Here is a 14,658-nt window from a genome sequence, read left to right on the forward strand (position 1 = left end):
GGAGGCAGGCGGCGGGAGACGCCGGACTTGCCGCCACCAACCACGTAGCCGCCGCCGCCGCCGCCGCCGCCGCCTCCGCCGCCGCCGCCGCCGCCTCCGCCGCCGCCGCCGCCGCTGCTGCTGCCGCTGCTGCTGCTCCTGCGGCAGCAGCGGCGGCGGCGGCCGTCGAATTCTTGGCAATTTCGAGATATCTTCGAGCTACACTCCACGGCGACTTTTTCAATTAACGGGAAGTCCCTCGTTTCCGGTTCTAATACTATAGATCCGAGTGGCCATTTCTCTCTTTATGTGTTTCAGTTCTGGTCAGGAGGTCTGGAGACCACCCCGGAGCGGCGAGCCTCTATGATCAATGTTAAATTACTGTGTGATAGTTGCTATAATGATGATGATGTTTTCAAGTGTTATGATGTAACTTTGCGGAAGGTTAAATTCGCGACCGCTAAATTCCGCGTGAGGAATTTAGCAGCATTTAACCTCGTATAAGAAGCCAGATGAGATGATGTCATAAGCCTCAGTTGTCCACGTGGGAGACCCGAGTCGCGCAGGCGAGACGAGTCTGGTGCCTCTACTCCACTTGGAAGGGATAGGAGAACATGAACCTGGGATGGGACGGAGGGATGGAGCGGTGCCCAACCACTTGCACCATCGGGGTATCGAACGCCGACCAGCAAGTAGTGCGACTGTCGCTCGACCGATCGCTCCAAGTGGTTAGTTGACGGTAGAAATTAACTTGTAAACATTGGAGTGCCGTCTTATACACAATAAAACAGACGAGTTTCATTTTTGTTTTGCGTTGACCTTAAGTAGGTTGTGTATTCCTTATTATAATTGGGTAATATTTTTTATACCCAAAGGAGGTTATCTTGGGTTGATTTCGGGGCTTTAGTGTCCCCGCGGCCCGGTCCTCGACCAGGCCTCCACCCCCAGGAAGCAGCCCGTGACAGCTGACTAACTCCCAGGTACCTATTTACTGCTAGGTAACAGGGGGAATAGGATGAAAGAAACTCTGCCCATCGTTTCTGTCCGGCGCCCGGGATCGAACCCAGGATCACGTGTCCAGCGTGCTGTCCGCTCGGCCGGCCGGCCCCTGGTGGGAAGGCCAAACTAGTTTCACCCACAACAAAATATCACTTAGTGTTTCCTTATAGAAAATATTTTACCAATTCATGGTATGACTTATCTTTTGAAATACAATCATTTATGCCGGAGTAACTTAGGTTCAGAAACCTTAGGTGTTATTTCATAGTAACTGAATGTCTAGCTACACACAATCATCAAACACTTCAATGTTCATGTCCTGAGAGCTTACTGAAGTATTGGACATGTTCAGGCCTTCTTGATGGTTGGTCTGCAAGCACTTGTGGTGGCCTTAATAATCCTTCACAAGTTGACAGGCCTTACGTCCAACACCACCAGAGGATGATAAGCCTTAACCCCAAGACCAAGCCATGGTGACCGGCTGAGAACACCAACAGGAAGGCCAAAGCAACGACCGTCTTGGTTGTTGAAGAGCGTCTAACAAGGCGACGCCTCAACCCACTCACTTCCCAGTAAGACACACTTCAGGAAGGAGCCGTTTCTGGCACGGAAGTTATAGCGGAAGGTGTGCAGAGTGGTGGGTGTGGGTGGTGGGTGTGGGTGGTGGGGGGTAGGGCTGGAGTGTGGGTGTGGGCGGTGGGTGTGGGCGGCAGGAGCTAGGGCTGGCGTGCAGTTTCCAGCCCAGTAGCTTCTTGTGCCATGTGTCGTGTTCTTGGCAGGACCCCACCCAGACAATCCAAGTCACCAGGAATGCTCAGGCGGACGTCTCGCCGGCTGAAGATGCCAGCTACCTTATGTGACAACCAGTTTCCCCGTGGTACATAACAGCAAACATTCAGAGTTCGTAAGTTGGCTTTCACTATCAAGCAAAATACTTTCCTCGTCTTTGAGGGCTGACTAAGCTTATTGCGACGGAAACGAATGGAAAGTGGTGGATTTATAATGAGAATGCGAGGCATGTGGAAACTGCGGCCTCCCTTCATACAAATACTGCTGAGTCGCTTCTTCCAGTAAGCAGAAGCAACTCCGTCTTGCAAGATATAAGTAGCTGCCGCGCTGGGATTTATGTGCGCCAGAGAAATATAGGAGCGGAAACGGGACAACTTGACAGGATGTTGAGAGGATTGCTGACTGCGGTGGTGGTGCTAGATAAGTGGTGGGGACCCCACGACGACTGGCGGAGGGCGGTGGGGGCGCTGGGTAAGTGGTGGGGACCCCACGATGACTGGCGGAGGGCGGTAGGGGCGCTGGGTAAGTGGTGGGGACCCCCACGACGACTGGCGGAGGGTGGTAGGGGCGCTGGGTAAGTGGTGGGGACCCCCACGACGACTGGCGGAGGGTGGTAGGGGCGCTGGGTAAGTGGTGGGGACCCCCACGACGACTGGCGGAGGGCGGTAGGGGCGCTGGGTAAGTGGTGGGGACCCCACGACGACTGGCGGAGGGCGGTAGGGGCGCTGGGTAAGTGGTGGGGACCCCACGACGACTGGCGGAGGGCGGTAGGGGCGCTGGGTAAGTGGTGGGGACCCCCACGACGACTGGCGGAGGGCGGTAGGGGCGCTGGGTAAGGGGCGGACACATGAATGACTCAGGACTGGTCGTCACTCAGGCAACACAAATCAGAGCAGCAGTGGTACCTAAAGGACAAGGTAATTATCGTCTGGGGCTGCTGATGAGCTGGACCCAAGCTGCTGGCCCATTTAGTCCCAGCTTGGTGAAGGGTTCGCACCAAGCTGCTGGTCCCAGCTTCATAATACCCGAGGACGGTGATGGTGGGTGTGGGGCGGTCAGAGAGACCGTAACATGTCGAGGCAGAACCCGTTGTCCTGCCTCCAACGGGTCAGAGGAGGTAGATTGACAGTAGACAGGTAGACAGTGGAGGTAGGGGGTGCAGGAAGGTAGACTAACCTGCCCTTGATCCGGTAGATCACCGCTGCTGCTCTGGACGCGCCGAATAGTGTTCGCTTGTCTGGGCTTTCCTCGAGCTTCACACTAACATTTACTTCCCTCAAAAAGCCTCATTAATCTGTATAAACCCACAAACTGTTGTTATGAAATAGTTACTTACAGCTGCATGTGTGTGTGTGTCTGAGTCAACACTGACGCCGACTGGGATTAATTGATACTATCTTCCCTCTTCCTGACGGTTGCTGCCTCGCCCCGTCCTCCCTGTCTCCCACAGCAGTGTTGGCAGGTCTCGCTGCCACCCAAGATATCAAGAAGCCGGAAGACTTGGAGGACCCTGAAATTTTGGCAGATCCGGAGAGCTTGGACAACCTGGAGGGTCAAGAGACTTATCAGTTCGTGGCGACCATTAGTGGTGGTGGTGGCGGTGGTAGTAGTGGTGGTGGTGGCAGCGGAGGTGGTGGTGGCAGCGGAGGTGGTGGTGGGAGAGGGAAGTACTAATCCGGGGGGTGGAAGAGCCGGTGGCCGGGATGGCAAGTAACAGTGGCAGAGGATCAGGTGGATACGTCGCCGGTGGAGGGTTTGGCAACAAGTTGGGCAGTGGAGGATTTGTCAGCAGTGGTGGCAAGAAGAGTGGTGGTTTCATTAGTAGTGGAGGTGCAAGAGGATTTACCGGTGGGGGCGGTAGTAGTGGTGGTGGGGGAGGCAATGGTGGTGGTGGTGGTAGAGGAGGTGGCAGTGGCTTGATTAATGTTGATGGTACTGGAGGATTTAAGAGTGGTGTTGTAGGTAGTGGTGGGTATGTTAGTGGTAGTGGTGGAGCAAACAGTGGAAGCTTCGTTACTGGAAGCGATAGTGGAGGCAGCGGTGTCTTCACTAGTGGTGGAGGCGGCCCAGGCAGCGGAGACTATGTTAGCAGTGGTAGTAGAGGCAGTGGGAGCATCACTGGTAGTGGAGGCAGTGGCATTACTACTAGTGGTGGGAGTTACGGTAGCGGTAGCGGCTTCACCGGCAGTGGCGGGCGAGGCAGTGGCAGGGGAAACACTGACTTTACCAGCAGTGGCGGAGGCGGCTACACCGGAGGTGGTGGTGCGTCTGTAGGGCAGCGCAACAACCTGGGGGTGGTGTTCCCGAGCGGATACCTGGATGCCATCCCTGGGACTCCCGGACGGGACTACCTGCTCCTGTCTACCGTCCCGTCGACGGCCTTCGTCTGCGACTCTCTCCCTGGGCTACTACGCCGACACCGACCCCGCCGCAGGATGCCAGGTGAGCTGCCTCCCCCGTAATACACTCTTACCAGGTTCGAATCCCCAGCAAGCTCGTGGAGTGGTACTAATACTGTGTATGCCAGTGGGATGGGCCCTCAAATTGTAGATTCGAATCCCGATCGGGTCATGGTTGCTATCATAATAACATAATGCCATATATATAATAACCTTTTAATAGCTCGCCAAATACTTCAAGCATCACTCTCACTTGTAATTAGCACTTTGTGACATGAGAAACATTTAATGCTAAAATAATTTGTGCATATTCCTCAAGCTCTGACGTTGACAATGGCTCGTCTGGCAACAATTAAGACTAAATATCTTGGCGCCTGCCTCTTAATAATTACTCAGCAGGTGTGTACACTTGCAGGTGTTCCACATCTGTCAGCCAGATGGCCGCCTGGACTCGTTCCTCTGCCCCAACGGCACAGTCTTCAACCAGCAGTACTTCGTGTGTGACTGGTGGTTCAACTTCGACTGTTCCACCGCCAGGCAGTACTACGACCTCAACGCTGCCGTCGGCAAGCTCGACAACACCGTGTTCTTCTCCGGCAACAGCATCGACGGCGGTGGCAACACAAATGGCAACTATGGCGGCTCTTTCGGAGGTGGTGGCAACCTCCAGCTGTCTTCCAGCGCTTACGCATCTCCTGGAAAATGATTGTAACATCTGAAGGGGAGATCCAGCTGCCTTACAGAGATACGTTTCGCCTGGAAAATGGGATAACATCCGAGAGGGACAGTTTAGGCTGGTGACGGGCTTAAGGCCTATACCAACTTCTGATGGGTCATTAAGCCCACCGCAATTGCTTACTGACCAACAAGTAAGAACACATTTGTACTGAACGTAGTTCAGGACTGAAGTAAACTCAGTGTACAGTATACAGCGAGAAGCAGGGTATACCTGTGTATATATACACGTGTGGGGAAGTAACTCGCTCCTCCATGATATTAAGAATCACTACTGCACTTTCCGTAAGTCATTAGTGTGGCGTGGACGACGTAGGCCAGGACTCGAACATTGGTTCCCAAGTCTGTAACTGGAACCGTTCCATGGACTGGAACACTGCTTCCCAAGCCTGGAACTGTTCCAAGGACTGAAACACTGCTTCCCAAGCCTGGAACTGGAACTGTTCCATGGACTGGAACACTGCTTCCCAAGCCTGGAACTGTTCCAAGGACTGGAACACTGCTTCCCAAGCCTGGAACTGGAACTGTTCCATGGACTGGAACACTGCTTCCCAAGCCTGGAACTAGGGGAACTGTTCCATGGACTGGAACACTTGCTTCCCAAGCCTGGAACTGTTCCATGGACTGGAACAATGGTTGCCCAATATCTGGTGTACCACTGTAGGCGGGACATTGCTGGTCTTTGTCACCTCTGGTCGTCCCTATAGGCTAATGCCTTTATTGAAATATTTTGTATCTCTATAATAAATGTATTTGATTACCGGTATAATGCCTTAAGTCATTTCAATCTTTATGCTTGGATAACGTATATATGCATAACTAGAAGGGCTCCCCGGCGCTGGCCGGGACAGTCTATCCTCGCCCCCCCACCATATTCCACCCCCCCCTCTTCTTTCTCCCCCACATCCCCCCATGTCCGGCCTATCCACCTCACCCCCCCCCCACTTGCCTCCCATCTACCCACCTTGCCCCTTCCCCTCTACCCTACCATCATTTCCCCTCTTCTCCCCTCCCTTTCTTCCCCATCTCCCCTCCACCTTCAAACACAATTTCCATTTACATGTATATATATACATTTATGTGAGTACCAGGTTGCACCCAGGTTCCCCTCCCCCCTCTTCACCACCATCTCTCCCTTCCCCTCCCCCGTCCCCTCACTTTGTGCCTCCAATCATACTCTAGCAAATTATATTATGAAGCAGCTGGAACAAATCTACGGGTCTCTCAAAATATGTATTATTACGAAAGACTAAAAAGAAACTCTATGAGAAACGCACCAAATATTTCTCACTTGACTCCATGAAAATCGCATGAGGGGGGGGGGTCTATGAATGTAAATATTTCTTAAAGTATTTCATTTGGGCTGATTCCGACTAGCCTATGTCCGTCCCGTACCCCAGGTCATTCCCCGTGCAAATGTTGGGTGCGGTGTCACCTAAGTGTCTGGTCTCCAACTATGGACAGACAGACCACCACTCTCGTTGATAAAGAGGGAAGCTATGGTCTCTCCTGAAAGCGGCATACGGAAGTATAGCGACTATCTTGAAGGCGACAAAGGTGGATATAGCAACTATCTTCAATGCGGCATAGATGGATATAGCAACTATCTTCAATGCGGCATAGATGGATATAGCAACTATCTTCAATGCGGCATAGATGGATATAGCAACTATCTTCAAGGCGGCATAGATGGATATAGCAACTATCTTCAAGGCGACATAGATGGATATAGCAACTATCTTCAATGCGGCATAGATGGATATAGCAACTATCTTCAAGGCGGCATAGATGGATATAGCAACTATCTTCAAGGCGGCATAGATGGATATAGCAACTATCTTGACGGCTACATAGGTGGATATAGCAACTATCTTGAAGGCGACAAAGGTGGATACACCAACTATCTTCAAGGCGACAAAGGTGGATACACCAACTATCTTCAAGGCGACAAAGGTGGATACACCAACTATCTTCAAGGCGACAAAGGTGGATACACCAACTATCTTCAAGGCGACATAGGTGGATACACCAACTATCTTCAAGGCGACATAGGTGGATACACCAACTATCTTCAAGGCGACAAAGGTGGATACACCAACTATCTTCAAGGCGACAAAGGTGGATACACCAACTATCTTCAAGGCGACAAAGGTGGATACACCAACTATCTTCAAGGCGACAAAGGTGGATACAGCAACCATGCAACCGTTTACAAAGCAACATACCTAGCAACCCACTCGCGTGGAGAGTAACTAGTGATGTATGGAGCGGTCAGGCCAATCAGAGGAGAGGAAAAACCTGGTGATATATCTACCTGTCCGGCCAAGGTAAGTGATAATATTTCACCAGCTGTCTGCCCCTCCACAGTACTGTATGTAGAGAAGAAACCCCAACCAGCTACAGCGGACGAAGACAACAACCAGCTGAATCAGCATTTATAAAATTTTCCAGTGATGGTTCGTCCTGAGTTCATCAGCTGGTCACCCTGGTGCCAATTAGCGGAGTCGTCCCCCCCCCCCACTCCCACCCTACTCCCCCCCAGTCTCCCAAACGATCGTTAGAACCTCTTCGACCTTTCCCAGGTATGTCTTATGTCTTCTCCCAAGAGCCTGGCTTATAAAATCTAGTCTGGTTACCTGGTTGATACCTGGTTGATGGGGTTCTGGGAGTTCTTCTACTCCCCAAGCCCGGCCCGAGGCCAGGCTTGACTTGTGAGAGTTTGGTTCACCAGGCTGTTGCTTGGAGCAGGCCCGCAGGCCCACATACCCACCACAGCCCGGTTGGTCCGGCACTCCTTGGAGGAATAAATCTAGTTTCCTCTTGAAAATGTCCACGGTTGTTCCGGCAATATTTCTTATGCTTGCTGGGAGGACGTTGAACAACCGCGGACCTCTGATGTTTATACAGTGTACAGTCTACATCTAACAGGTTTATACACAGGTGTGTGTGATCAGTCTGAGGTCAGCACGACAGTCAGGTGGTTTTGTTTTGTTTTTGTTTTTAAAGATTTGCAGCTGTGGTGAGAGAGGGAGGGAACCTTACCTTGAGGTTACCTTGAGGTGCTTCCGGGGCTTAGCGTCCCCGCGGCCCGGTCGTCGACCAGGCCTCCTAAGGAAGAGCGAAGGGTTAAATTATTGGCATTGTCAACTGTGTGAAGAGGCTGGAGGCTGTGTACTGAGCGGCCATACTTGAAGCTCAGTACATTGTAAGCTCCTGAGCGTCGACCGTGATTCCTTGCAGGGGCGGATAATAGTGTCAAATGAAAGGTTGGTGATAACCCATCAAGAAACAAGTCTGGTGGTTTGGGCTTGAAATTAGAAGAATAAATAGACTAGACAAAAAGGTAAGGAAGGTTATTATGGAAGATTTCCATAATGCAATATATGCCAGTTTTCATAGAGAAATATTCACCGTTGTACAACGCTGCTGATGTACAAGAGAATGAAAGTGAGCTGAGAGCTGCGACACTTGTACACCGTCACTCTTGTAATGGTTGAGGAACCTGCAAGCTTAACAACACATTGGGGGAGTTATGAGTGTCCCTTAAACACATATTCTGGTAACCTTAAACGTGGAGTGCTGGAACTGTACTCACCTAGTTGTACTCACCTAGTTGTGCTTGCGAGGGTTGAGCTCTGGCTCTTTGGTCCCGCCTCTCAACCGTCAATCAACTGGTGTACAGGTTCCTGAGCCTATTGGGCTCTATCATATCTACACTTGAAGCTGTGTATGGCGTCAGCCTCCACCACATTACTTTGTGTGTGTGAGAGTGTGTGTGTGTGTGTGTGTGTGTGTGTGTGTGTGTGTGTGTGTGTGTGTGTGTGTGTGTGTGTGTGTGTGTGTGTGTGTGTGTGTGAATTACTTACCAGAAAATAATATCCTGTCATCATTAGATAAATGCATATGTCTTATCAGGTATGGAAATTTGCTGTGAAATGGAGAAATGTCCTTTAAAAAAATTGTCAATAAAATAAAAGCTGTCAAAATCGGTGGTGTTTTTTTAGTCCTAATTTGCTTGCCATGAGTGTGCGAATTTCAGCAAATTTGCTGAAAGAGTTAAGAGCGTGGAGAGATGAGTGTCTCAGACGCAGTACTGAAGGTCAAGATCTCCAGTGACGTTGGTGATATATTGGTGGCACTGACCATGAACCCCAGGGGGATGGGGGACTGGTAGAAATACGTGAAAGATATATGCAGGCGATGAGTCACAATAACGTGGCTAAAGTATGTTGACCAGACCACACACTAGAAGGTGAAGGGACGACGACGTTTCGGTCCGTCCTGGACCATTCTCAAGTCGACTTGAGAATGGTCCAGGACGGACCGAAAAGTCGTCGTCCCTTCACCTTCTAGTGTGTGGTCTGGTCAACATACTTTAGCCACGTTATTGTGACTCATCGCCTGCCTTGTCTAAGCTTGTATGACTGGGACCTACAAAATGCTGACCATAGTAACCTTTCATTGTTTAATAGAGGAAATATTCAAGACTCTTCGCACTCTCCTGCCGGCCGTGTTGTTCACAACTATACTTGAAGAAATAATTCTTAAACAAATGACATTTTAAAGGAACCACTCATCCAGAAAACTCAATTAACTCCTTGTTCTGGCACTCGCCTCTCACTGGTCATTCTAACTTCTCCAGAAATATCAAATTAAGGAGTGCTGTTCTTAAGGGTAGAGAAAGGGAGCCGGTCGGCCGAGCGGACAGCACGCTGGACTTGTGATCCTGTGGTCCCGGGTTCGATCCCGGGCGCCGGCGAGAAACAATGGGCAGAGTTTCTGTCACCCTATGCCCCTGTTACCTAGCAGTAAAATAGGTACCTGGGTGTTAGTCAGCTGTCACGGGCTGCTTCCTGGGGGTGGAGGCCTGGTCGAGGACCGGGCAGCGGGGACACTAAAGCCCCGAAATCATCTCAAGATAACCTCAAGATAAGGTCTACAGGATATTATCACACAATTAGTCAATAGAAAATGGCAGGGAAGGGGGGGGGAAATTAGGGGAATTAGGGGAAAGCACCAAGCCATCACGACTATATAGTACTTGAAAGGGAGTCAGCATAAGGATTTAGGGATGGGACGGGGGGAAAGGAATGGTGCCCAACCACTTGGACGGTCGGGGGGATTGAACGCCGACCTGCATGAAGCGAGACCGTCGCTCTACCGTCTAGACCCAGTGGCAGAAGAGACAGGTAAACCCTCTCAGCTGGATATTTGGAATCATGAAGGATTCTACTGTCACAAAAAAGATCTACTGACCGGCATTTTTCAATCGAAATGAAGTCAACGTTGTATAAGCTGCGTGTTTTGACAGATATTAATTCGGGACAACCCAAGAATTTGTCGATCTATAATGCCGAGTGGGCAACTGTCTTTAACTTCATGTTATAATTGTAGAGCGACGGTCTCGCTTCATGCAGGTCGCGGTTCAATCTCCGACCGTCCAAGTGTTTGGGCACCATTCCTTTCCCCCCGTCCCATCCCAAATCCTTATCCTGATCCCTTCCCAGTGCTAATATAGTCGTAATGGCTTGGCGCTTTACCCCTGATAATTCCCTTCCCTTGCCTTCATGGTATAATTAGCTTACATTAGCCCCAATTCCAATTGCCAAAGTGGCACGGGCATGAATAGCCCGTGGGTGAGTGACTGACAGGAGTGGTGACTGACGGAGGGAAAGAGAGGAACCTGGGCGGCACCTCGAGGTCACATGTGAGGTGAAGCCAGTCATACAAACACACCTGCTCCACTGCAGGTGTGTCAACAACTTCGACAGGAGGGGAAACTTCCAGGAATATAAGAGGGAATATTCCCGGCATGAACGAACACAGTGACTTGTGAAGAGCCGAAGACTCGGAGACGTGAAATTTGTTTCCAACTTCTGGAGGACATCGAACTCTCTTGAAGCACTCGGGCCAGTCCGAGAGATGGGCGCTCCGGTACGGTGACAGCTGTCACCCTACCCAGGGCCGACTGTCACCCCGGGTAGTGCTGCAGGTCTTGGGCCCCAAGATGAAATATTCTCTGTCCCCCTCTGTTCTCTCCCTCTGTCCCCCCCTCCCCTCCCCCTCTGCGACTGTCTCTGCCCGTCTACAGAGGGCACCACAAACGCAGCATGGAGACACAGGCTGGCTCACACCCTTCTACACTTCAGAAAATGATGAAAGGAAAACTAATTGTCATCACTTGGATGAAGTATGGAGAGAGGGGGGGGGGGTGGCCACTAAAGATGTCTACCATTATCCAAAACAACTAGTCGAGTCAGTGCGTGTGTGCATCACCGGTTCAAGACATGTTGCGTTCCAGTCATATTCCTTGACTGGTGAGGAGGGGGGGGGGAGGGGTAAAACCATCGTATCTACAAGGGTTCGAGTCGTTACAGGTCAAGGGTTAAGGGATATAACCTCATGGCAGACGGGTGATTAAACTCGTATCGTACTTGTAGGGTTAGGTCGTCGTATTTCGGGTGGTTGTCGCAGTAAAGGGTTCAAGCATCGGACTTAAGCAGGTCCTTGCTTTGACTGGCCAAGCAAAACAGATGTATACAACTAAAATACAGCATTAGACAAGAACACACACAGACAGACAGACGTGGTCTGCCAACAACACACAGACAGGTGTAGGACACACAGGTGTAGCTCCCCACACGTGTCAATAGCAGTGTTGGCACCCGCGGCTCATGACCCATAAAACAGCCATGAGCGGAATCATCGAATTCAAGAGGTATAAATAATCTCATCTGAAGCGTTAATCATCTCACTAAAAGGGTTAAGTCATCGTATTTAAGGAGATAAGCCATCTTATCTCAGGCTGGGGAGGTGGGGGGGTGGGGTGGGTAGGGGGGAGCCCGGACACCGCACCAATGGCCGCTATCAGAGGACCGCAGCTCGTCTCCTCGGCTTCCCAAGGAGGCCGTCTGAATGTGCTTAGGCAGAGCTAACTTATGTTAATGACAAGGCGAGCTAACGTCTCCCATGGGCCTCGGTCATCATGGGGGGAGGGTCTTGTGGGTACAGTGGCTTACGACCTCAACTCGAGAAGTCGAGAACCCTGGGTTCGATCCTCGGGCGGAATAGAAATGGTTGGGCATGTTTTCCTTAATTTGATCCGTCTCTTCACCTAGCATCACTTCACTTCCGGGAACCAGGAGGCCTGATCGACGACCGGGCCGCGGGGACGCTAAGCCCCGGAAGCACCTCAAGGTAACCTCAAGGTCACGGTAGCAGTAAATAGTCCTCCCCACCCCCACCCCCCCATTCCCTGGGAGTTGTGGGGTTGCCTCCTGGGAGGGGGTCAGTAGGACCACCTTTGACCTCGATACAAGCCTAGGTATACAAGCGTCATGTCCCCCGGTGACGGGAATCATTTTTATTATATGGTGAGAAAGTTGGGAGGGAAGCCAACAAGACCGGACCCCCCCCCCTCCCGCACCCCAGGAGGTGGGGGGAAACACGCCCCCCGCCCGCACCCCAGGAGTGGGGGGGAAACACGCCCCCCGCCCGCACCCCAGGAGTGGGGGGGAAACACGCCCCCCGCCCGCACCCCAGGAGGGGGGGGGTATCATCAAAGGGTACAAAATATTATTCGACAAAGGATGTTTGTCTGTTGAACCCACGCATGTTGTTAGGTTAGCGTGTATTAGGCTATTGTTGCGTTAACTTCAGTTTCAGTTTTAGGTTTGTTAGAGTTAGATTAGGTTAAGGTTAAATTATTAGCTTTTATTATTAGGTTAATATTAGGTTTGTTAAGAGTTAGATTAGGTTAAGGTTAAATTGTGTTTCATGATGCGGGTTGTGAAGGACGTAACTTGCCTGCGGGGCCTGGAACACAGACAAGCACAGAGCTGAGACACCCGGCCAGCGTCTGAAGGCGGCGTGGACCTTAAGACGGCGCCAGCACGCCCCCAACCCCTCTCCAGTAGTGGGGAAATGTGTGTACAGTCTTCTGGTCAACCCCCACTACCCCCTTCCCCCACCCCCACTTCCCTCCCCCCCCCCCGCCCACCCCATCAACACACACACACAGGGGGCCTGACGGCTGAGTGGATAGTGATCGGGGATCGTAGTTCCTAAGTCCACGGGATTCGATTCCCGGCCGAGATAAATGCTCAGAGATTCTTTCATTTGATATTCCTGTTCAACCTAGCAGTATTCAAGAACAAGAGGACACAGATTCAAGCTAAGGAAACAAAGGTGACGAAAAATTATTAGAACGTTTTTTTTTTTACAGCATGGCAGACGGTTGGAACAAGTTAGGTGAGAAGGTGGTGGTGGAGGCCAGACCGTCACTGCTTTGTAAAGTCTTATATGACAGTCTTGGGAAGACGGGACACCAAGAGCGTTGTTCACATCCTGTAACTACACTGAGGTAATTACACACACACACACATACACACACACACACACGCGCACACACACACACACACACACACACACACACACACACACACACGCACACACACGCACACACGCACACACACACACACACACACACACACACACACACACACACACACACACACACACACACACACACACACACACGCGCACACACACACACACACACACACACACACACACACACACACACACACACACACACACACACACACACACATATATATATCCCCAGGATACAGGCCAGAATAGCTGTCTAACTCCCAGGTACCTACTTAGTGCAAGGTGAACCGGGGCAACAGCTGAAAGAAACTGCCCATTTGTTTCTGCCTGGGCCGGGGATCGAACCCGAACCCTTAGGACGACCACAGAGCGCTGTCCGCTCGGCCTTCCTGCCCTGTGTGTGTACTCACCTATCAGTGACTACGGGGAAGTGAGGTGTAGCTCCTGGTGCCCCGCCAACCAGCCTTGCTGTACCTGTTGCGTTATAGCTTAACTATCCTCATGATCAGATTCTGTGTGAGGCGGTACACAGGCACTTTAGGGACTTTTCTTTCCTCAATAGTGAAGACCTCCTGGGACCTCTAGTCGTGTTCTTCACACACCTCCTTGTCATTCTCTGTGTGCCGGTCATCACCTTTCTGAGCATCATCGCCTGTTCTTGAACTGTTGTTAATCTTCTGTTGTGGCTGTGAGACAGCTACATCAAAATGAAAATAACAACAACAACAACTTGGCTTTAAGAACAAATCCACAAGGGCCGTGACGAGGAATTCGAACCTGCGTCCGGGAGCATCCCAGACACTGCCTTAATCGACTGAGCTACGACAGGGTTAAAAAAGAGTTGAAACCGAAGTTCTACTGAACTAACTAGATCCCGTAGCCTCTCCGAGGCACAAACCAGGGTTTTACACAACTCCCCCGTGCACCCGAGCTATGTCAATAGGCCGTTCTCCCTCTTCGCCCTTACATCATCACACACAGAGATGTACGGCCCTTGTGGATTTGTTCATTTGATGCATCACGTTAGTGTGATTTCTGTGTGTAACTTGGCTTTACTTACGATGTTATTTTAATACTGTCTCTGCTTCTCTCTTCACACTGAGGTACTCACACTGAGCCCTCTGGTATCTCCCTCTCCTCTCCGGTGTTCTCTTATTCCTTTTTGTTTCTCCATGCCCTTGTGCTTAATCGTCTTCCTTCCTTACACACCTGAATTAATCACGAATTCTTTTGCTTTTATCCTTTTAGCCCGGGATAAACTTGTCTGCTGCCTCCTGACACTTCTGAGTAATGTAATCCGTCATGCCTCGTGCAGACATTTCTCCAAGTTCTGTTTCGTATCGTATTCTTATTGGGGGGATTC

The 14,658-nt window shown here is 51.0% G+C and overlaps 1 protein-coding gene across 1 annotated transcript; it reads left to right on the forward strand.

Moving 5' to 3' along the window:
• Window positions 1-3,470: 3,470 nt before the first annotated feature.
• On the forward strand, window positions 3,471-4,872 carry LOC123754557 (uncharacterized). The gene is made up of 2 exons (XM_069326760.1): window positions 3,471-4,151; window positions 4,582-4,872. The coding sequence occupies exons 1-2, from the start codon at window positions 3,471-3,473 to the stop codon at window positions 4,870-4,872; spliced, it is 972 nt and encodes a 323-aa protein (XP_069182861.1).
• Window positions 4,873-14,658: the final 9,786 nt, after the last annotated feature.

The sequence above is a fragment of the Procambarus clarkii genome, chromosome 18 (assembly GCF_040958095.1).
Source record: "Procambarus clarkii isolate CNS0578487 chromosome 18, FALCON_Pclarkii_2.0, whole genome shotgun sequence".
NCBI classification, from domain to species: domain Eukaryota; kingdom Metazoa; phylum Arthropoda; class Malacostraca; order Decapoda; family Cambaridae; genus Procambarus; species Procambarus clarkii.